Source organism: Octodon degus, unplaced genomic scaffold, assembly GCF_000260255.1.
Source record: "Octodon degus isolate 3935 unplaced genomic scaffold, OctDeg1.0 scaffold00176, whole genome shotgun sequence".
Classification (NCBI taxonomy): Eukaryota; Metazoa; Chordata; class Mammalia; order Rodentia; family Octodontidae; genus Octodon; species Octodon degus.
This window is the reverse complement of record NW_004524752.1, coordinates 1,087,367-1,109,423: the sequence shown is the minus strand read 5'-3', so window position 1 is coordinate 1,109,423 and position 22,057 is coordinate 1,087,367. Positions and strand designations below refer to the sequence as shown.

At 47.7% G+C, this 22,057-nt stretch overlaps 1 protein-coding gene across 3 annotated transcripts in view; it reads left to right on the top strand.

Moving 5' to 3' along the window:
* Cacna1e (calcium voltage-gated channel subunit alpha1 E) overlaps positions 1-22,057 on the top strand; it is a 325,607-nt gene that overhangs the window by 249,226 nt on the left and 54,324 nt on the right. For 2 of the 3 annotated variants that reach the window (XM_004643428.3, XM_004643427.1), the window contains exons 18-25: positions 1,006-1,103; positions 5,192-5,248; positions 6,361-7,014; positions 7,327-7,640; positions 9,682-9,841; positions 10,900-11,029; positions 11,758-11,817; positions 12,392-12,498. In XM_004643428.3, the coding sequence (XP_004643485.1) occupies positions 1,006-1,103; positions 5,192-5,248; positions 6,361-7,014; positions 7,327-7,640; positions 9,682-9,841; positions 10,900-11,029; positions 11,758-11,817; positions 12,392-12,498 (1,580 nt within the window). The remainder of the gene's footprint in view (positions 1-1,005; positions 1,104-5,191; positions 5,249-6,360; positions 7,015-7,326; positions 7,641-9,681; positions 9,842-10,899; positions 11,030-11,757; positions 11,818-12,391; positions 12,499-22,057) is intronic. The other variant, XM_004643429.1, reaches the window with a different exon arrangement.

Genomic DNA, 22,057 nt, shown 5'->3' with positions numbered 1-22,057 from the left:
TCCTATCCTTTGATTCTGCAGAGGAGGAGGCAATGCTAGCTGTAGTAGCATGGTCTAGGGAGAGTATAAACTCTTTTCCCCCACACAGCACAAGTTTGGTTTCAGGCAGAGGCACAAAACATCCTGGTAATGCTTTTGAGCTTTTCAATATATATTTTCTCATGTGTTACCTGTTCTTCTCTACGTTCCTGGGGAAACTTCTTTCCTGTATGATATGGAAGTAGAAATGCTAGGTTTAATATCTGAAAAAATTGGGTTTGAATTTTATACCTTCCAGTTATTGTCTGTTTTAGCTTTGGCTAGAGGCCTGATCTTCATTAATATCAGTTTTCCCCATGTGTAAGATGGGGATGTATATTTCTCATAGAATTTCTACAAAGAACCAGTGAAATGATGTATGAAAAGCAGAACCTGCTGGGAAGATGTATGTAGTCTTAACAGTTCCAATCACTTTACCTGAACTGCTTTTCCTTGGTGTCAAGACTTACATGCAGGAATTCAAGTGAGGGAATGAGGTCTCTGCTGAGCACTCAGGGTGAGAGGGCTTAGCTGGGCTGGGGAGACACTGTGCTGGGTGCTCACACCCGGGCCTCATACTCAGGGCTCACATCCTGGGGCTGTGCCTGGAAACACCCTGCTCCATCAGCTCCAGACACTGTGGAGCGTCTGAGCACTGGGATTCTTGCTGCTGCCTTCCTTTGCAGTCATGGGCAGTTGCACTGAGTGCTGGGGGTAGGTGGATGTCTCCTGGCCGTCCTACACAGCCTGTGGAGACAGGGCAGAGACTGTGGTGGCTCGCCTTGTGGGAGCTTGAGGCTGCTGTTTCCCAATGGCCCTGGCCTCTGACCATTGGAAGACTCTAAGCCAACTTAATCTCATGATGCTTTGTTAACCTCTTCCTCTGCTTGCCAAACTTTACTGGTCTTCAGAACTCTGGAGAGAGGCCCAGGAAGCTCCTCTCCTTCATAGAGATTCTAGGCAAAGCCATCTCTGCTTTGTGTCTAGGATGAGCAGGAGGAAGAGGAGGCCTTCAACCAGAAACATGCACTGCAGAAGGCCAAGGAGGTCAGCCCGATGTCTGCACCCAACATGCCTTCTATCGAGTGAGTGGCTGCCCCTTCACAGATCTGTGAGCTGTGCTAAATTCTCCCAACTTCTTAAATGATTGATGGTAGGAGTGGACCTCATTCATTCTAGGAACTGTTCCTGAGATTTCAGTAGTGAGCAAGAGGGAAGCCTTTTCTCGCTTTTCATTCCAGTGAGGGAGACAAATGGTAAATATACACATTGTTTCAGATAGCAGTCAGTGTTAAAAAATAAATAGAACAGCGTTGCCTGGTAGAGAGGAACAAGGGCTATGATCGTGAATACCTGTGGCTCTCCAGGAGGTGTTCTCCGAAGAGGCAATGTGTGAGTAGAGACACACACCTGTAGAAGGCAGTGGTGTGACACTGGGAAGGAAGTATGCCCCTGAAAGGTCCAGTATGGTGGGCATTTAGCAAAAAAGGGAGACAAGACAGCAAGACCAGAGAAGTAGGCAGGACCCAGCTCAGAGAGCTTGATTCTCAAGTGAAAGACTTTACCTTTTATTCTGCTTATAACCATGGAAGGACTAAAAGAGGAAGCAGAGCTATGACAGGATTTCACCTTTCAAAAGTCACTCTTCTGTGTGGAGACAGGTTGTGGGGGCTGGGTGTGGAGGCAGGGAGCCAGAGAATTGGCTCTTAGAGAATAGTAGGTGATGATGACTTAGACCAGAGTGGGGGCAATGAGGATGAAAAGTCATCCCAGTCAGTCTATCTCTAGGGATGAGAGCCAATAGGATGAGCCCAGACTAAAAGCAGAAGGTGTAGAAATGCAAAAAAAAAAAAAAAAAAAAAAAAAAAAAAGAATTAAAGGTTTGAGTTTTAAGGTTTGAAGCCTAAACAGCTGGGCAGAAGGTAGTGATATTTACTGATACTCTGTAGATGTTAGAAATCCAAAGTTCATTTTGGCCACATTAAATCTGACATATTTTTAAGGCATCTAAGTGTTTGAATAGGCTATTGGTTGCAGGAGTCTGGAGCATAGAAGAGAAGTCAGGATTAAAATAAAGGTTTAGAGGAAGTCATTTGCATTTAGATGGTATTTAAGCCATCAGTGTGTGTGCAATGACCTAGGGAGAGCAGGGATGAAGAAGAGAGGAGCTGAGGACAGAGGCTGAGTGTGTTCCTCTGTTTGAAGTCTACCCGAGAGAAGCCAGCAAAGGAGACTGAGCAAGCCTGAGCAGCAGGCAGGAGAACAGAAGCATGCCGCCCTGGAAACCTACAGAGGAGAGCCTTGCAGAGCAGAGAAGGGTGCAGCAGTGCTACCTTCCCATGAAGGATCATCATGATGGGGACAGGAGAGGGACCATGGGAGTTGGCAAAACAAAAGATGTTAGTGACCACACAAGTAGCTGGGTGGGAGGATGATCCAGGTGGAGTGGAGTAGGGAGAGAAATGCAGGTGATAAAGTGGAGCAGATGGTGCACATTCTTCCAAGAATGTAGCTTGGGTGAGTGGTCCATGGTAGGACTAAGGACAAAGTGCATGAGCCCTGTGTGGGGCTGGCCTCTGTGCAGTGAGAGGGAGGAAGTCTGAAGGAGGAGCTAAAAACCTGGGATTCTTTTTATTGCTCTGGTGTGTCAGAAACCCTAGGAGTGACCCAGGGAACCTATGGGGATGGCTCTGAGCCCCCTTGGAGGTAGAACTGTTTCTCAACAACAGACCGTGTCACCTGTAACTTGAGGGTGGTAAGGAAGGCGTGCATGGTAGCCTGGTGCCCGTGCAAAGGCTATGAAGCCCCTTCCAAGTTCTGTGTATGGCCCCCCTCCCCCAGTGGCTCTCAGCTTATTTTCACCTTCCATATCTGTGGAGGCCTTGTATCTGGACCCCTCTTCTGTGAGAAAGAGGAAAACATTCATTACAGGCTGATGGGGAAGCACCAGAGAGCATTTTCAGAATAGTCTCTGAGTCTTGAGTAGTCTCTACCCTACCTTCCCTGAACTCAGGAATTTGAGCTAAAATCACATACACACAGGTATCCAAAATTGTGGATGGATAGGACTGGCTGCTGCTTAGGAGTGGGTGGTTCTATTTACTGAGACAAGGAAGCCTGGGGGAGAAGTGGGGTTTTGGAGAGATGTGATTTGGGATGGTGCTTGGCCCAAAGTAGAAACTCACTATTTATGCAATGAATGAATGAAATGTGGGCAGGCACAAGGCCGTGGGAATCACACAGTGTGCATCAGGGCACAGCAAGGTGGAGGAAGGTGCTGCGACATCCAAGACGAGCTGAGGCCTGGGCTCCGGTGATCACATGTGTACTGCCGTGTGTATGGCTGGTGGACGTATGTGCTGTGCCAAGTGTGCCCACCAGACCACAGGACTGGGGTGTGCCTACCATCAAGAGACACAAATGAACACCATCACAACATGCCCAAGTGCTAGTCCTAGTTCTGTAGGTAACATACTCTGTGGCCTTGGAGAGAGCCACTCAGGATCACAGGACTTCGGTTTCCCCACTAATGTGATGGGAAGGATGTTGCATGCCCTTTCTATTCCCACAAGGCCATGGGGGGCGGGGTGTACGGGAGGTCATGTTCACATAGCTTGGAGGTGTGTAGATATTCCTCTGTGCACTTTAGGTATGAATGTGAGTTTGGATCTTGTGTATGTAAGAAGTGAGGGGGAGCTTGATCTATGTGAGTTAGAGACTGACCTCTCTGTATGCGCGCATGTGCATGTGCGTGCGTGTATGTGTGTGCATGCACGTGTGTACCCATATTCATGTGAATACACAGGGGAGAATCTTTCTATGTACTTGCATTCTTACACATGAGCTTGTGGAGGGCTGGTATTTGCTTAATTGAGGATCTAGATGGTTCAGTGTGGTTTTCCTTCTGTGTGTGTGTGTGTGTGTGTGTGTGTGTGTGTGCGCGCGCTGCTGTCTAGAACACATGCTTTCATTCTTACCCACTATCCACGCTTCGTGGCAGCTCCACCCCACTGCCTCTTCAGTGCAGTGGTGCAGCCATCCTCAGTGCAGCCCACCACACTTGGGAATGTAGTCTTCAGTTGAGGGCTCTCGGGCATCTCCAAAGCGATATCTGTAGCATCAGGCATGTAAGTGCACACCTGTGGTTGTTCCTCTTCTAGACACCCAAGGAGGAATTCCTGGGCCGAGGGTCGCTCAGCCCTGCTCTTCTAGCGGGTTTCTCTCTAGACATGCCACATGTGGCATTTGGGCTGCATTCCATTTCCCAGTACATTCTGCACTGATGGCTGGCAGTTTTCTCAAGGAAGGAGCTGCATTTGCCTACTCCTAGGTCTTGTGGGGCCCACTTGGGTGGACTGAATCCCTAGCCCAGTGACTGGACCAGGCACACTCTGAGCATCCCCAAAGGTACCCAAGGGGCACTGTACTCATAGTCCCATTCTACCATGTGTCCTGTCCACTTTCAAAAGTGATGCCCACCCTTGTCAATTCTTAACTTCCACTAGCCTGTGTTTGGAAGGACACAGTGTAGAGAACAGAAAATTCTTTGTTCAAAGCCAAGAAAGTCAATACTGTTCTTTCCTAGGCTGAAAAGAGTGAACTTTAATACCTCTGATTGGGTATTGTATGGCACAAATGCAAGGGGGACTGCTCACCTCCTGGAGAACACAGACGGCCACCCAGCCTTTGCCCGTAGGCTGTTTAGTAGCCTCACTGATACGTACGGCACAGCATTCATTCCCTGTGAGTTTTGATAGACTGAATTGGGCTAAAGGAGTGATTACAGGGGCTTCACATCTGTGCGAATGTGCTTTGTAATCCTAGAGTGATTGAGCAGGGAGAGAACCACTTCCCATCCAAGTTTTCTAAATAGGTCCCCACAAGATGATATGATAGAAGTGTGAGTGCCGATAGGGCCTGGTGTCTGAGCAGCAGAAGTTGTACCTTGTATGTAATTGTATGTCCTTTGTGTGTTTCCATGTGTGCTTCAAAAACAGGATCCATGTTTGTAGTAGCAAGGACTCAATTCCCAACTCCACTGGAGAAGGGAAGGTTGGGAGTCTACAGTGGGCAAATAGGCTCTTGGAGAATCCTCTGGAGATCGCTGGTGATTTGGGGGCTCAAGGTTCCTAGAGGTTGGGGTGAACTGAACCTGTTCATTTTTCTTTCCCAGAAGAGACAGAAGGAGAAGACACCACATGTCGATGTGGGAGCCACGCAGCAGCCACCTGTATGTGTGTACCGGTTTGCGTGTTTGTGAGTGGTTCTGTCCTTGCTATGGACAAAGTGGCACTGAGTGTGTGCGTCAGTGTGTGCCTTGGTGTGTGTGTATGTGTGTGTGTGTGTTCACACACATGGTCTGTGAATATGTGCCTCTCAAAGTGCTTATATCAGTGTGTGTCTAAAGTATGTTACCATGTGTGTTGCTCCCTCTTCTGTGTGGCCTGTGAGTGGCACGTGTTGGTGTTGGTGATTAGTGTTGGTGGGTGTTTCTTTTCTGTAGGTAGCTGTGTACAGCTCTGTGTGGGCTGTGTAAGGGTGCGTGTGGGTACATAGAGTGTGCCGTCAATGGCTGGTAGGTGTGTGCCCACAGCCCGTGAGGGAAGGAGTACCCTCCCGCCCAGTGGCCCACTCCTGTGTGCTCCGCTGTACATGTCATGTTCGTGTGCTCCTGCTGCCATGAGTACTCATCTAGGCCCCTGAGCCTCAGGGCTCAGCAGTGGGTTTGGGTATGAGTGGACAGTGGTCAACGCAACATGGTCTTCTGTGAGTTCTGATAGCTACTGTAGAGGAGACCAATCACTCTTATTTTGGGGGATAACGGCAAAACTTTTAGCACCTGAATCTGGTTGCCACTGTTCTCACTGTTATTGGCATCAAATCACGATACACTGCAGCTTTTGCCATCCCACGCTGCAATCTTAGAGGGAAAGAGAGTGGGGTGATGGTGGTCGGAGATGGACCTTGGTGGGTATGGAGTGTGGTACTCTGAATCAAAGGAGCACAGGGGAGTAGAAGCCTAGGAAGTCTTTGTTCAACTGCCCTCCCATGCCCTGGGGACATGGGACTCAGGCCAAGGCTCATTTCTACCCAAGCCTTTGGCCACTACTGAGCAGAGGTTGGAGTGAAAAGCACCCTGGAATGGGCTGGGAGGCGCTGGTCTATCAGCCGACTTATGCGTGGCCACTCTGCTCCCACATCTTTCTGTGCTTCCTGTCTCAAACCCTGGGTTCTCCCATTTCCTTCCCATCATGTGCTCCTACCTCACTCATGGCCCTTGTGGCTACCCTCCCCAGCTTGTGGCTGTGGGTGCTAACAGGCTCACCCTTTCACCTTTGCCAGGAGGGAGCGGAGGCGCCGGCACCACATGTCGGTGTGGGAGCAGCGCACCAGCCAGCTGAGGAGGCACATGCAGATGTCTAGCCAAGAGGCCCTCAACAAAGAGGAGGCCCCACCGATGAACCCCCTCAACCCCCTCAACCCACTGAGCCCCCTCAACCCACTCAATGCTCACCCCAGCCTCTACCGGAGGTCCAGGCCCATCGAAGGCCTGGCTCTAGGCTTGGGCCTGGAGAAGTGTGAAGAGGAGCGCATCAGCCGGGGGTCATCCCTCAGAGGGGATGGAGGGGACCTGACTGGTGCCCTGGACAACCAGAGGAGCCCCCTGTCCCTAGGCAAACGGGAGCCACCGTGGCTGGCCAGGCCTTGTCATGGGAACTGTGACCCCACCCAGCAGGAGACTGGGGGAGGAGAGACTGTGGTAACCTTTGAAGACCGGGCCAGGCACAGGCAGAGCCAGAGGCGCAGCCGGCATCGTCGTGTCAGGACCGAAGGCAAGGAGTCTGCATCGGCCTCTCGGAGCAGGTCTGCCAGCCAGGAGCGGAGTCTAGATGAAGCAGGGGGCCCCGATGGGGAGAAGGACCATGAGTTCCGGGGCAGCCATGGAGGCAAGGAGCCAACAATCCATGAGGAGGAGCGAGCTCAGGATTTAAGGAGGTAAGGAAGTCCCAGGAGGGCCCTGGAGGCACATGGCACAGGCTGGGGTGAAGATCCTTCGGGAAACCTTCAAAATCTGTTTCCCCTTTTATACCGTGGAGATAATGCTAATACACCTTTAAATTGTATGAATAAGTATAACATGTAGTGGCATTTGTCACCCTGAATATGAGGGTCTACTTTAGAGAACCTCTAAATGGGGCAAGGATACATAGATAGGATGAAGTCTCAGATGTGGCCAGCAGGCCCTGTCCCTCTCCACCTCTGCAGCAGATGCTGGAGCCCTGACCGTGTCCTCCTCTCTCTTCTCAGGACCAACAGTCTGATGGTGCCCAGAGGCTCGGGGCTGGCAGGAGCCCTGGATGAGTCAGACACACCCCTGGTCCTGCCCCAGACTGAGCTGGAAGTGGGGAAGGACACAACGCTGGTGGAACAGGAAGCAGAGGGCAGCAGTGAGCAAGCCCTCCTGGGAGATGTGCAGCTGGACGTGGGCCGGGGCATCAGTCAGAGTGAGCCAGACCTGTCCTGCATCACAGCCAACACAGACAAGGCCACCACGGAGAGCACTAGTGTCACTGTTGCCATCCCTGAAGTGGACCCCTTGGTGGATTCAACAGTGGTGCACAGTGAGCTCCATCCCTGTCCCCCCTCACTACTTCATCCTGCCCAGAGCTAGGGACAGCTGGCTCCAGTCCTTCCAATAAAACCACAGAGAAAGTCCCACCAGCAGCTCTAAAGAACTGTCAGCTAGCAAAACAGTGGCTGCTGTCACCTGCAAAAAATAAGTTAGGGTTTCCTACATCTTAGATTTTGCCTAGAAAATTTCCTAAGCCATGGCCCTGGGGTCATTCTAGAGTCTACAGTGATCACGTGTGGTTTTGTCCAGGTGTATATTCAGCTAGCTGCCTTCTCTGTGACCTCCAAATACTCTGCTGCCCCAGCAAGCGAGGACCCTTTCAGGGGAGCATCGCAGTAGGGGACGTCTTCCTGGTCCTGGCTGCACTCAGCCAGTGACCTCTGCAAAACTTCTGCTTCTCTCCAGGCCTAAGTTGGTTACCTACAAAGTTAGCGACTTGAACTAGATGATCTGTGAGGCCTTTTCTATACTAACACTTGATTATTCTATTACATCAACTTTTTCCTCCTAGGGGCTTTTAGTCCCATTCTCTCTCCATCCAAGGTTTCTCAGGCAACTGGTGTTAATCCATGACACTTTAAAGGGAAACCATTTCCTCTCCTGCCCTGACCTGCCCCGTACCCATCCTTGTCTTCATCGTACATCCCATCGCTGCCTGACCGTGTCCCATGCCTGCATCATTGCCACACCCTCCTATCCTGTGTCCCATCTCTGCCTTCCTGCTCCATTTCTCCCAGCATTGATACCTCAGTCTCCCAGGCCCTGCACTCAGCTCTGAATCAAACTCACCTGTTGCCCTGTCATTACTGAATTGTGACCGCGGGGTTCCCTCTCTGCTTTTTGCCTTCTACTTTTACCACTTTTTCTTTCCCACGACAGTCTTCTCTCTTAGTTCTCCTTACTCCGCTGCCCTGTTTTCCTCCCTTCTCACTCTCCACACTCAAGAGGTCAATCCTGCTTTTTCCTACAGTAGAGAACAGGGCACGAGCTGGGCATGCCTCAGGTTCCCAGACTCACAGATGCTTTTGGTATCAGTCTGGTTTTGTACTTTAATAAATAAGAAGTGTTTGGGAGCATCTCAGATGAAAAACAACATCAGACACCTTGACCATCCCCCATTCCCAGGGCTAATCTGTGCTCTTAGTTACTGTGAGTGGGAGACAGGCAAACTGTTGGACACTTTGGTTTACCTCTCACATGGCCCTGCACGGCCCTGGACCACCAATGCTCCTCACGTCTGGCTACAGGGCAGAGCCATTCCCTGAGCAGCAAGCAGTCGGAGTTGACTGGGTCCCTGCCTGTGATCTGTTAGCCTGAGCCTCCTGCCCAGCTAACCCTCACTGTATCCTGCTTATCGAATAGACAGCAGCAGGACGAGAGCTCCGCCTGCCTCACCCCTGGCTCCTCGGTTCTCCCAGCCTGGGAGTGTAGTCGCAGGCCCATATTCATATGAATATTACATTCTCATAGCTACATCCATCATGGCTGGAAAAAGCACCAGCCACACAGCAGCTGCAGGCAGAGTAATAGTTTCTTAAAATCTTCCACTGCAATAGTATTTCATTTCAAGCACGTATGATTTCAAATTGGGAGTCCACCCTGTTATAAGCTTAAAAAAGGTACTTAGATTGTCTGAACTCAGTTTTCTCATCTGAAGGATAGGAATAATAAAAATAATCTATGCCACTCAAGGTATATTGACATGAGAATTCCACAAAGAACAATAATTTATATATAATACCTACGCTTTGTAAACTTTGTGACAGAAACAACCTTGCTATTTGCCAGACTGTAAACATTCAGCAAGAGAAGAGGAGCACATGATTCAATTTATGTGGCTTGAAAGGCTTTCCCACATAAAATGTGGAAAGGGCTTAATTTAATGTAATGTGTAAAATAAGCCCAGTGTCCTCAAGGTTCTAAGGGAATTCCTGCTGTCCTTTCATGTCCGCATGCTGTCATCAACTGGAAATGGAGGGCGTCATGCATGTAGCTGGGTTGCTGAAGGTTTCAACATGTTCCTTTTGCAGTTAGCAACAAGACGGATGGAGAAGCCAGTCCCTTGAAAGAGGCAGAGATCAAGGAGGAGGAGGAAGAAGTAGAGAAGAAGAAGCAGAAAAAGGAGAAGCGAGAGACAGGCAAAGCCATGGTGCCCCACAGTTCCATGTTCATCTTCAGCACCACCAACCCGTAGGTTACCTTTCTCTTCTGGCGCTAGGGGAGTCAACCAGGGTATGAGCCAGGATTGTCTGTTGGGGAGCAGGAAAGGTGAAAGGCCCGTCCTCTTCCTGAGCCTTCTCCATATTGGTAGAGGGTGCTAGACACAGAAGCATCTGAGCAGATGGCTCTAAGTAACTTCTGAATGCTCTGCCCATCCTATACTGTAACTGAAGACAGGATGGAGGAGAAATGTAAGGAAAGGGCTCTTCACTAATGGTTTGATTAGTAGGTGGCTTGGGGGAGGAGGAAAGTCTACTTGTGTATGCCATTCTGGAAGGGGACAGAGCTGACAGTGGAGTTTGAGGGTTTGGATTTAACTGTCCTGTTTATGAATTTTGAGGTGGACATGTTCCCTAGAATAGAGGTAGGGGTATGAGGTGGGTGTGTTGGATAAATCTAGACGGTTAGGTTCAGGAAAGGTGAAATTTGGAAAGAGAAGCTGCCTTCTGTGCTAAGAGTGACACGTAAATCAGCTTCTGAGACTAGGAGGACAAGGCAGCTACTGGTGGCCATGTGGGTAGATTCACACAGAGCTCTGGGATGGGGTAGAACAAGGTGTCCACTCATCTGAGGCTGAAAGAAAGAGCATAGAACATACACACTTCCACCAGGGCAGCCTGGGGCAGGGTCTGGAACCCCGCTACCGTTCTTATCAGAAGTCTTAAAGTCAATGTCTGTTCCTTGAATCTTTATCATTTGCTAAGCAGGTCTCAGTTTCCTTGCAGCAGGGGAAAGCGCCATGCAGCACCCGAGAGTGTGCAGTGTGAGGCTGGCTGCTCTTGTGCCTGGGTCACACTTGCAGATAATATCTTGGCTTGCGTGCTGTAGCCTCTAGCCAATCTGATTACCTTCCCCCACTGGGGCTGGAAATCAAGGGTGGTGCCTGGGAAATTAAATTGCTCTCCCTGGCGGCTTTCCTTGGCAAAGGGCTGGCTGTCTAAAGCAAGCTGACGTGTGTGAGGGGTAGGGGGTGGGGGTCGGGGCCTGGGAGCGATGGGCTTCTCAGGGCTCCACTCTTCCTTGCACAGGATCCGGAGGGCCTGCCACTACATTGTAAACCTGCGCTACTTTGAGATGTGCATCCTCCTGGTGATCGCAGCCAGCAGCATTGCCCTGGCAGCAGAGGACCCAGTCCTGACCAACTCTGAGCGCAACAAAGTGGGTGCCTAAGGGCTATTTGTCACCCTACAAAATGCCCTGGGGCCCACCCTTTTCTACCCTTCCCTCCAGCATCAGAGGTGAACCAACATGTTGGGAGGGTTGCAGGGGAATGAGGAAGGTTGAAGAGGTTGGTCTTCCTGCTCCTCACAGAGGACTATGGACCATTCCCATCTATCTGCCACCCACTCCTTGGGCCTTTATGCTGCAGCTATGGGCCTTGCACCAAGCAGCCAGGGTTCTGTAGAGACCCAAGACTTTGAATGTGGGATCTGACACGGGGACACAGGGTCGTGGATGATGTGTGTGAAGCTGGGGAGCTATAGCTCCACCACAGAGGGCTGAGACATCCCCGGGTATCCCCCATGGTGAATGTGAGAATAAATGATGGCTGTGAGAAGGAAAGGAACTGACAAAGATTCCAAGTCCTAGACCAGAACTGGAGCGATGGTTTTGTGGGGCCACTGAAGCCCAAGACATTCAGCTTTGGCCAAGGACTGGTCACTGAACCATGTGCCCAATGGGCACTGAGTCAGTGAGCCATGTGCCTCTCCACCATGCATCCTTCTCTGAGTCCAGTGAGCAGCTGTAACCCTGTGCCTTATTTCTGAGGTGAAGTTAAGAGGGGGTGGGTGGCTGTGCAGGACTTGATGACTGTGGGCAGGAATGTGTGTGTGGCCTCAGGGCCTCACACGGTTCTCTTCCCTTCTGCCATGCATATTTTGCAGGTCCTGAGGTATTTTGACTATGTTTTCACAGGCGTGTTCACCTTTGAGATGGTTATAAAGGTAAAAGCTTCCAGAGGAAATGTGGGCTCTGGGTTTTGCATGGGTCACCCATATAATTCTTTAGTTTAGTCCCTTTCTCCAAGGCTGTCATCTACCAGCTCATGACAGAGCCCCAGGAGTAGGGCTGCCCTGTGTACTGCCTGGCTTGAGTCTGGGTGCATGCCAAAGCAAGAGTTAGGCAGAGGTGAATATTCCCAGACCTCATCTACACTCAACTATAACTCTCCCCTCTAACCACCGTGATGCCTCTTGGGTCTATATTATTTGCAGTTTTACCATCTAAGGCTTTACCCATCTTGCCTATGTGACAAGGTCTGGAGCTGTAGACCACTAAAGAAAAGATAAAAATGGCAGGGTTCTTTGAAGGCTAAGAATCTTAGTGGCTTTGAGAAGAGGCCTTAGGCCTCAGATTTCCTGGTATGACCCTGTTGGACCTCCCACTGCTCTCAGGCCCAGGTTGGGGTGGTGGTGGAGAGGGGCAGCGGAGATATTACCACAGTGATCCAGACCTCTGGGTAGGTGTTGTCTTTGCCTCCTGGGCTCATGCGTGTCTGTCTATACCCTTGGCCTGCAGATGATAGACCAAGGCTTGATCCTGCAGGATGGGTCCTACTTCCGAGACCTCTGGAACATCTTGGACTTTGTGGTGGTGGTTGGTGCATTGGTGGCCTTTGCTCTCGCGTAAGTGGCTCTTTTCTGGTGTTTCTCCCTTCCTTCCACCTTTCCTGGAAACACTGGCTGATCTGAGGCCACCCCTGTGGTGACTTTGAGAAATGAAATACCCTTGGAGTAGTACCAAAGAAGGCTGCCCTGGGCATCTGCTTGCCAGTTGCCCTCGGCAGAGCTCCTCAGGGCTGTCAAGATTCATTCCATGTGCCCTAAATTATAGGATGGAGAAGCAGGAGATGTGAGCATCAGGAGAAAGAAGTTAGAGGCCTTAGGAGGTCTTTCCTGGAGATGAGTCAACATGGCAGGTGTTCAGGGTACAGGCAGTACGTGTTTGCACCCAGGGACAGACCTAGGGTTATCTGAGGTGCCGTTTCACATCTTGAATCTGTCAACTGAGTAGTTTAAAGGGAAGAAGGGTATGGAGAGCAGAGCAAAATTGGGCATCCCAGAATCCTAAGCATGGAGAGATTCTCTGTTCATAGACAAGGATGATGGAGAACTAGTCTAGGGTCATAAAAGCCAACTCACAAAACTTTCTTGACAACTCGCTTAAGAAAATGAGTCTGAAACCATTTAGGTCACTAAACCATATTTATTATGTTTGGGAGATTTTTTTTCTTTATGCACTGATTCAGCAAAAGTCAGTTTACAACCATATTTCGATGTGTCCTGTGGAACTGGGCCAAGGAAAGGGGCTCTCCTAGCCCTGGAGAGGAAACAGAGATGTTGTTAACCCCTCTATGCTAACCATATTTGGGGAGAAACCTGGAAGGGTGCATGACAGCCTTCTGGGCTGTGTCTGAGCCCGGAGCAGCTGCCATCTCTTCTGGCTGGCACCATGGAATTCCCTGAGTCTTCCTTCCAACCTCTCTGAATGAGTGGGGGGCCTTTGTTGACTAGGCAGGACTAGCTACACTTCCTTTCTGATGTGGTGAAAGGACAACATCTGGAAGCTGATTTCACTGAAGGCAGCTGGTTTTTATTAATAACATTAATTTTTTAAAAGGCTGCCCAATGGCACTGTCATGAAGTGGTTCAAGTGCCCTGCAGTGAAACAAACAAATTATGGTGCCGTCATGAATGTGTTAAAACTCTGCCTTTGTCCTAAGGAAGGGCACTTTTTTTTGGGTGAGAGATAAATAAATTATGATCGTTGGGTTTTTAAAGGTCAACTTTCCTTCTCATTGTATTAGTTCATTTACATACATTATTTACCATATTGTTCTTTTCTCTTATTTTGATCCAGCAGAACAGTTTGTTTTTAGTGAGTGGAGAGAGAGCAGCATCTAAGACATAACAGATGGACAGGAAAGGTGTGGACATGAGGCTGGGCAGAGCCTCATTTGAACCCCAGCTCTCTCCTTTACAGTGCTGTATCCTTGAGCATCATTAATCCTCCTAACCTCAGTTTCTTAGTTGTAGAATGGAGACACAGAAAAGCATGTAAAATGCATAGTCAGGTCCTGACAATGCAAGTGATGGGTGAATATTAATTCCCTACAATATTCTAATTTTCCCATATCATGCCATGAGATTCTGAAGGTAGAAGTAAAATATCTATGGTGCATAATGTATGCAAATAATTGAAAATGACTGTGGGTCAGTTTTGCACACACCCACCTACACTCATGCCTGTGCAGGCAGTGACCAGCAGAGTGTGCCGGTGCAAGTGTGGGCAAGGGGTTGCGTTTCTGAGGAAGTCTCTGCTGGCCTCCCTTGTCCACAGTCTAGCCATCTTCCCCCAGACTCCGTAACAGTGATGTGCTGTGAGGTTGTCATCTGTCTTGCTCTTTCTTTGTGCTCTTTGAAACATGGTAGTGGTGGCTTTGGTGCTGGTGGCGGAGGAGCCTTAACAGCCCAGGAGCTGAAGCCTCTCTGTTGGTTCTCAGACCAGGTACAGTGCAGGGGACCTCCAGAAATCCCCTGGTTCTGGGACCCATGCTTTTGTGATGGATTGAGGGTTATGATCCATCCCTTGCTGTTAGTGATGTCATTATGAACTCTCTCTTCATTTCTCTCCAAAATGTAAATGATAGTTGCTCATCCTTTTCCACCCACTCCCTTGTCATTGGCTCTCCAAGCTTGCCATGCCCATTCCTTCTCCCTTCTCTGCTCAGAGCGCAGGCACCCACTCCACTTTCCTCTGGTCTTTCTCACATTCGCTGAGGTGTGCTGATGCTTTCCCCCATTCATATTCCCATGCTTCCTAACTCTGCTCTTTCCCTTTCTCATCAAGGTATCAGAGAATTCAGCTCTCCTATCACTTGAAAGGGTTAGCAGGAGTCTCACCTGCCGGCACAGTAGCGTGTCCTGGGAATAGAGTGGAATAGCCACTGAGCCCATGATCCCTTGGCCAGAGGCTCAGGCCAATAGGGAAGCCAAATGTGGGGTTGTCTGCACCCTTGCCAGGTGTCTGTCTCCTTGTGGGTATAACCTCCATTGCTGTTACATAGATCAGCCCTATCGAATGCCCACCATTCAGATAACCATGCTCCTGCCTTAATCTCTTTCTTTCCTCGTTGGAACTGAACCTTTTCCTACTGAGTTTTCAGCAAAGGCCATTGCTCAGGGGATTGGAACAACTGATGGTGGCTTCCACGGTAGCATCATTATGTGTCTCCTCAGAAATCACGGGTGACTTGGTGTACCTTCCACCGCTGCTAGTGAGGACCTTCTCAGAACCCAACCCAACTTGCAAGGGCATTGCCTCTAACCACAGGGAGGGGAGGGCCTCCAGCTGAATCCTCCAAGAAAGCTGTGCTGTTCCTGGGTCCTGCTGCTGCTGCAGAGATCTGTGCCTGCCATCACGTGTGTTTCCCACAAGCATCTATGCTCCTATGTAGTGGCTGCAGAGAAATCTCTGTTCTCTATGGCTGCATACATGAAAGAAAGGGATTCTTTATAATGTAAACTTGACAACGTCCATTTGAGAATTTGATTCTGAAGAGTTGGGGAAGGGGATGTATGCTATCTGTGTGGGCATGACAGGGGATAAGCAAATCAGTGGAAGGATATAGTGCAACTCTTTTGTTCTTCCTTGTCCACTTTTACATTATAAAGCATTTATAAGAACACTCAGGTCTCCTTCTAAGCCCAGAATCTCTGTAGGGAAGTGGGCAGGGTTTCAGCAGGGGCTGGGAACAGCTCTCCCTCATTCCACGGCCCTCACAACATCCCAGTTTCTGGGCCATAAGGAGGCAGAGTGTTTGCCAACTATAAATGTCCTGAGCTGTGCCTTTTCTCCTGAGGTTTCAAGAAGAGTCTGGTGAATGACTGGGTCTATGAAACCTTTGTCTTTGACGTTTTTCTTCCTGTAAAAGGAAAATTCTTCTATGTGATAGTTTTTTCCTATTTTAAGGACCAGAAGCTGCTATCCTCAGTTTTCCCACATCCTATTGCCATCACTTCTGCTTCTTGACCTGCTGGGTAGGAAGGAAGAGATGGTTACAGCCTTGGCATTTCTGGGTACCTTTACATCAGACATATTTCCTAACCCCTGGGGATGCTCAAAGGTCCCACGTGTGACCACTATGCAGGGTGCATTTGTGAATCTCAGAATTTTTCATAGTGAATATATTATCTGTGTCCTCAGGCTTTGGATCTTCCAGTGTAGACAGGGACTTGGCTTGGCAGAGAAATGGGACAGCATCTCAAAACGGAGGGCCAGAACGTGTATGTACAATACCTGCTCTCCACCCAGGAGCCTTGCCCTGTCCATTTTCACTCTTCTGCATGTTAGTCACCTTGCCCAGGAAGGTGACTTCCTCTGTTACATTCTCAGTAGGAAACCACAGTGCACGGTTGCTTGTCAGCACAAATGTTTTAACAGAAAAAGCACCAGCAGTCCCGCTCCCTTTTCCTCCCCTACCTGCAGAATTACTCTGGCTGTGCATCTGTCGGCGCTCAGTATCACACAGGCTTTCTGGCAGCTGATGTCAAAACTTCCTGTTGTGCTGTTTTAGCAGGGCACAAGGTGAGGTCAGGACTCCCTGGCAGGCAAGGGCATCTGGCCCACAGCCACACTTGGCCTTTCATTATTCAGTTCTTAGCCAAAAATGAAAACATGAGTCAATCTGCTTCTTGATGCCAGAAGGAACCAGAGTTCCCACATTAGCTTTTATTACATTCTTTTCATTGAAGTGTGTTTCTTTCCTGACACTTGACACTCTGCCCTCGTTGCTAAGATGCATAAGGTCTCTATTGCATTTAGAACTAGCCGTACAGCAGAGCTGGTTCTGAATTTGTTCAGCGAAACAGGGACAGACAATGTGCGCTTTGGAAGGGCCTGTGCAGCTGCAGGACATTCCCCTCTGGATTGGTGTTGTTTGTGGCATTATATGTTTCTGAGGTAAGAGGATACACACATAGGACAGGAAGGAGCCTAAATGCAGTGAATGCTCACGTTTAGCAGAGTGCAAAAACAATAGTGCACTCGTTTTACCTCAACCTGACTCTCCAGCCACTTCTTCACTTCCGCCTATGTCTAAGGTAGTCCCTGCAAAGCTCGAGCTTCGTCATGGTGCATCTCTGGCTGCCTCCACTCTTGCAGAACTGAAAGGAGGGTTTCCTGGAGGAAGCTGTAAGGCCACATTCATCCTGTAGGGAGGAAAAGGACAGATCTTGTGGGGGTCTATTTCATGAAAGAAGATCCATTTACCACTGATTCAGATAAATAACCCAGTTCCCTTACTCTGGACGAGAATGAAGGATTAAATCTCAATTTGGCTGTTAGGTAGCCCATTAACTGTGGATTTAGGAGGCTGGATGAAAAGGAATTGAGAAAATTTCCAGCAGTGAATCAATAGGAGGATGCTGTTTCTCAAGATTCCAGTGTTAAGATCAGGTTGGATGACTTCATCTGACTTGGTATCCAGGCGGGGACTGTTGCAGAGCAGTGCCCATTGCTATATCATACCCCAGAGGCCTTGAAAGTGGGGTTTGGGAGGTACAGAATGGAAGCTACATGCAGGGCATGTCTGAAAGGAGGCTCCCATCTATCTGCTCATGGCTCTAATTCCAAGCATGCATGATTTAGTGAATACTCGAGAGTCCCCTGGAGAATATGCATCTGAAGAACTCTGTCTTATGGTATGCCCACCTACATATATCTCTTTATCTTGAGCACATTTGAGATAAGATTGTTTCTAAGTAGGATCTTGGCCTGTGGTCACAAATCTAGGCAAAATGCAATGGTTCAAAATGAAGCAGCTCCTTCCACATGGTAACCAACAACTGGCTTAATCAGACCAAGATACAAAAAGTCCTCTAGAGGAGGCAATGTTTCCTGCCGTGAGAAGAGCCTAGTCTTGCAGGACTGCTGGAAACACATCACTCTAAAAGATGGTTTCAGAGTTCTCTGGGACAGAAGAGTTCCTGAAGCGTCTTCAGAAGGATCAGCCCAAATCGTGTGCTCTGCCAGCCACCTGCTTAATCCACATGCACAGGACCATAGCCTAGAATTACGAATTCCTCTCCAGCTGGGAGGCTGGATTGGCTGTACTTTGGGCAAGGCCTTCCTCGAAAGATCAGCAGATGATTTAGGGGTATGTTTAGAATAAGAAGGCTAAGAAGGAATACTGTTCACTAAATAACAAAACTGCCAGAAGACAGATGCTTTGCTGCCTCCCGCTGCTGCTTAGTGCATGCACACAAAAAATTCCTTCCAGTTGGAGTGTAGGGACGAGAGCTGCAAAGGCGAATGCTTGCAGAAGGGTTTAAGATCCATGAGAAGCTTGTTGAGGCATTTGTGCAAGAAGGAAAGGCTAGGGCATCAAGCACTGAGCTAGTTTGATTTCACAGAACAAAGCTGACAGAGTACTGATGGGTTTAAGGCTTCTGGGTGCCCCCGGGAGATACTGAGTCATGGATGGCAGGAAAAATAATTCCCAGGTGGCAGCAGCTGAGCAGCAACACAGCCAAAGTGCAAACCTGAGGTTTTCACAGAAGCAGACAATCCTAGTCCTACCCAGAGGCCTTAGAGAGGCAAGCATTGTCAGTGTGAGAGTGGGAAACTTCCTTCTCATTTCTTTGCATACTTTTATGTCATTTATTCTATGACAGTCTGGAAATGAATTCCCAGAGCTTTGACTAGTTTGACTCCTTGGATGAGTCAAAAGCCAAGTCTGTTCTTGGGCAGCCTTGGGGTGCTGATTTCGAGTTTAGCATTTTCCTCAGTATATTAGAGTCCTTTCTGTCATGATATTCAGAGTAGTTCTAGGCCACTCATTCTGGTAAACTCAGAGCAATGGTTTGCCAGGGCCTCACCTTAGCCTGAAGATCCTTTCTTCAGTGCTTGGACATGCACAGGACCTATAGGGCAGATAGTGAAGGGCACCCCTGGGGGTCTGCATCTTGATGTTTCACCTGTAATGTTTTATTCCCATGAATGGACCCAGACTGACTATAGGGAGTAGAATAAATTGCCTTAATATTCAAGCTCAGAAATTGCTTGTTTCTTTCACTATTCCTTTCTTCAGTTAAAAATCTGTCAGTGCTTCCCTTTTGAGAGTATTGTAACACGGCACATAAGAGCATGGGTTTCGATATTGGCATGTTTAGGTCTGAGTCCTAGCAATATTAATTATTAGCTGCCTTCACGCTCTGAACTTTCACTTCTTTATCAGCAAGTGGAAATTAAAACTAAATGTATTTTAGTCCTGGGAGATTAAATAAGGTAAAATATATTTAGTGTTCAATATGATATCAAGCACTTAAATTATATAACAAGTGTAGTAATTATTGCCTACCAAGTAATTATCTCCAGACCCTTTAGGAAAGCACTCCAAGTTCCTCCCAGCATGTCCTCTCTTTCTGTCTTACCCTCCTACAAGCCTAATCATTCCCACAAGGCAAGAGATTCCTTTAGGCCCCTGCACTGTTGCCTCCTAGGCTCTACAGGAAGGCAAAGCACCCTGGCACCAAAAGAGCAACGGGCTCGTGCTACTGGATGGAGCTCAGTGGGAAAGCATTTGCCCAGTGTGTGTCATGCCTAAAATTCAATCCCTACCACTGAAGAGAAAAAAAGGAACAAAAAGAATGAAGCACTGTTCAGATCATGATATCTCTGCTCTGCCACCATGGAAGGAAAGCCAGTTCTTAGCGGAAATCAACTTGAGCGTGTCCTCTGCGCAAAAGGGACCCAGTAGCTGGAGCAAAGATGACAGTGAATGACAAGTGATTGCCCATGACACATCTGGAGGACAGCTTGACAGCTGAGCTGGGAAATTCTCATCTTTTACTGGTGAGCCACAAGCAAAACAGCACTATTTTTTCCTGGAGGACAGCCAGGCTACTTTCAGATAAGTAGAAAACAAATGGTAAAATAGGTGTCCCACTGAGTCCCAAAGTGGGGCCAGTGTTGTAGCATGTAGAATTATTCTCAGATTGTTATATTACAGTCAACTTTTAAATCTGTTAAAATTCTAACTAGCTAAGATGTGTAAAAAATCTGATTATATAATTAGTAGCAAAGACTAACAGTATTAGCACATGCCTTATTTAGATGATTTTTGAAACGCACATAAATTATTTTCAAAACAATGTGCTCCGACCGCAACATTGCCCTCCTTGTTTTGCACAGCGTCTCTCTTGAAATCTTGTTGGCTTTCATAATATATTTGGGAGAGGTACCTTGGCCTACCACCTGTCTAAATTATAGCATATTTTATTTAGTCAGGACTAAATTGTTGAGGCTTTTCTGACTCCGTGGCTATGTTATCTAGTATTCTTTTTATTTCAAATGTTAATTTCCAAATCACTGTTGACCCTATATTAACAAAATATAGGAGGCAAACATTTTTCTGTGTATGTTTAAAATCATAGCTTCGTATCTCAGTGCTGAACCTCCTAGATGCTACAAAAGCATAGTTTTTCAGTGTCTCCTCTGAAGTAAGGGACTTGTTTTAAAGGTGTGAAAGCAATGATGAGTCCTTATTTCCCTTTCAGCCTGCATGGGACTATTATCTCTTCTGAGATCTGAAGAAGTCCAATTTCCAATGAACCTAATCTCTAAAACAAGAATGTGCACACAGTGATTATGAATCTCCCATGTTCCATATCATGATATTTTTTACTGTGAGCCTGGAGAAAATTTAATCGTGGAGAGCAAGTTCTGTTCTATATCTGAACGTGTCAAAAGAGCAAGAAATATCAAGCCATCCTGCCTATTGTTGTTTCTTGTGTGGCCTCTAAGAATGCCTTCAGTTGCCCTAGCTGTAAAGGTCTCTGAGATATGGACCAGGACTAAGCAGAAAGCAAACCCTCAACCCCCCGCCTGTATATTGATTCCCCAACCTGTTCCCACATTTTAGGGGCATGGAAATATCCTTTAGTTTTCCCTCAAAATTAACGTACCCTTGGAGAAAGGAGAGTAATTTATGTTGTTATTTTGGTTAATTTTCAATCAAATGATTCAACCTCTCCCATGGCAGTTCACAATTTACTTTTATTTGTGTGTTCATCTCCTTGAGGTCTGTCTTCCCTACTAGACTAGGCAAGTTCCAAGGCATTAGCCACTTTTGTTCCAGTACCTGGAACAGTGCCTGGTGTAAGGTAAGGACTCCACAGATACTTGCTGTATGAAAGATAAAGGCATTGTTAACTGACCAACTAATGTCTGATCTCGTATGTGGAAAGATTCTGTTCCAATTCAAGGGAAGATATTTCTGTCCTCTGAATCCTGGGAGATTACCACATTAAGAATTTAAGGCTCTGACCCACTCGGGTTCCCTTCTGTCCCTCTCTCAGATAGAAGTTTTCTTTCCTCCAATAAATATATCTGCTCTTTCAAAGAAAAAGATTTTAAGGGTCTGAGGCCCTGGGTTTAATTCTCACATAAGCATTCAGTTGGAACTCACAGCAAAAATTAACATAATGTTGAAAATCGGTTTTGTTTACTGAGTAAAATGGGCATTAAAAGATTTTACTTGTGACCTATCTAGGTAGATAGTGTGACATAGTTTTTTGTTACATGCAAAAAAAGTTAGGCAGGAAAACAATCTTCATAGTTACTAGCAGTTAAGAACCAAAGCCTGAATTTTGGGTACTTCTTCATAGCTGTGGGCCAAGGAGATAAATCACAGGCTATGTGCTGACCTGTGGCTCTGGGCTCTTTCTTGGAGTGACCATCAGAGTGCCACTTCCTCTTGGTGCCTCAGTTTCTTCCGCAAGGAAGTAGGTTTCAGATCCCTTTTCTAGCTCTAACATTTGGTGAACTGTTTGACAGAGCCTTGAACCACAAGCTACTGGTGCACCAACCCTGTAGTTAAGAGTAGCAGCTCCAAGCATCATCCATACTTACACCCAAGTCCCTCCCTGCTGACACTGGTCATCTTAACTGCTCTGAATCTCACCTGTGAAACAAGAAGGGTAAAGCCCCTGTCCTAAGATGACTAAGAACGTTAAAGATTTGCACTAATGGGTATAGCACAGAATAAATAATAATTACTCAAGAAGTTAAAATTCAATGATTTCTATCTCAAAAATATTGACACTGTGACTTACTATGACTCATCCCTAGAGCAGTGATAATTTTTCTTCATCTGTACAGTAAGTAACTCACAACAAACACTTT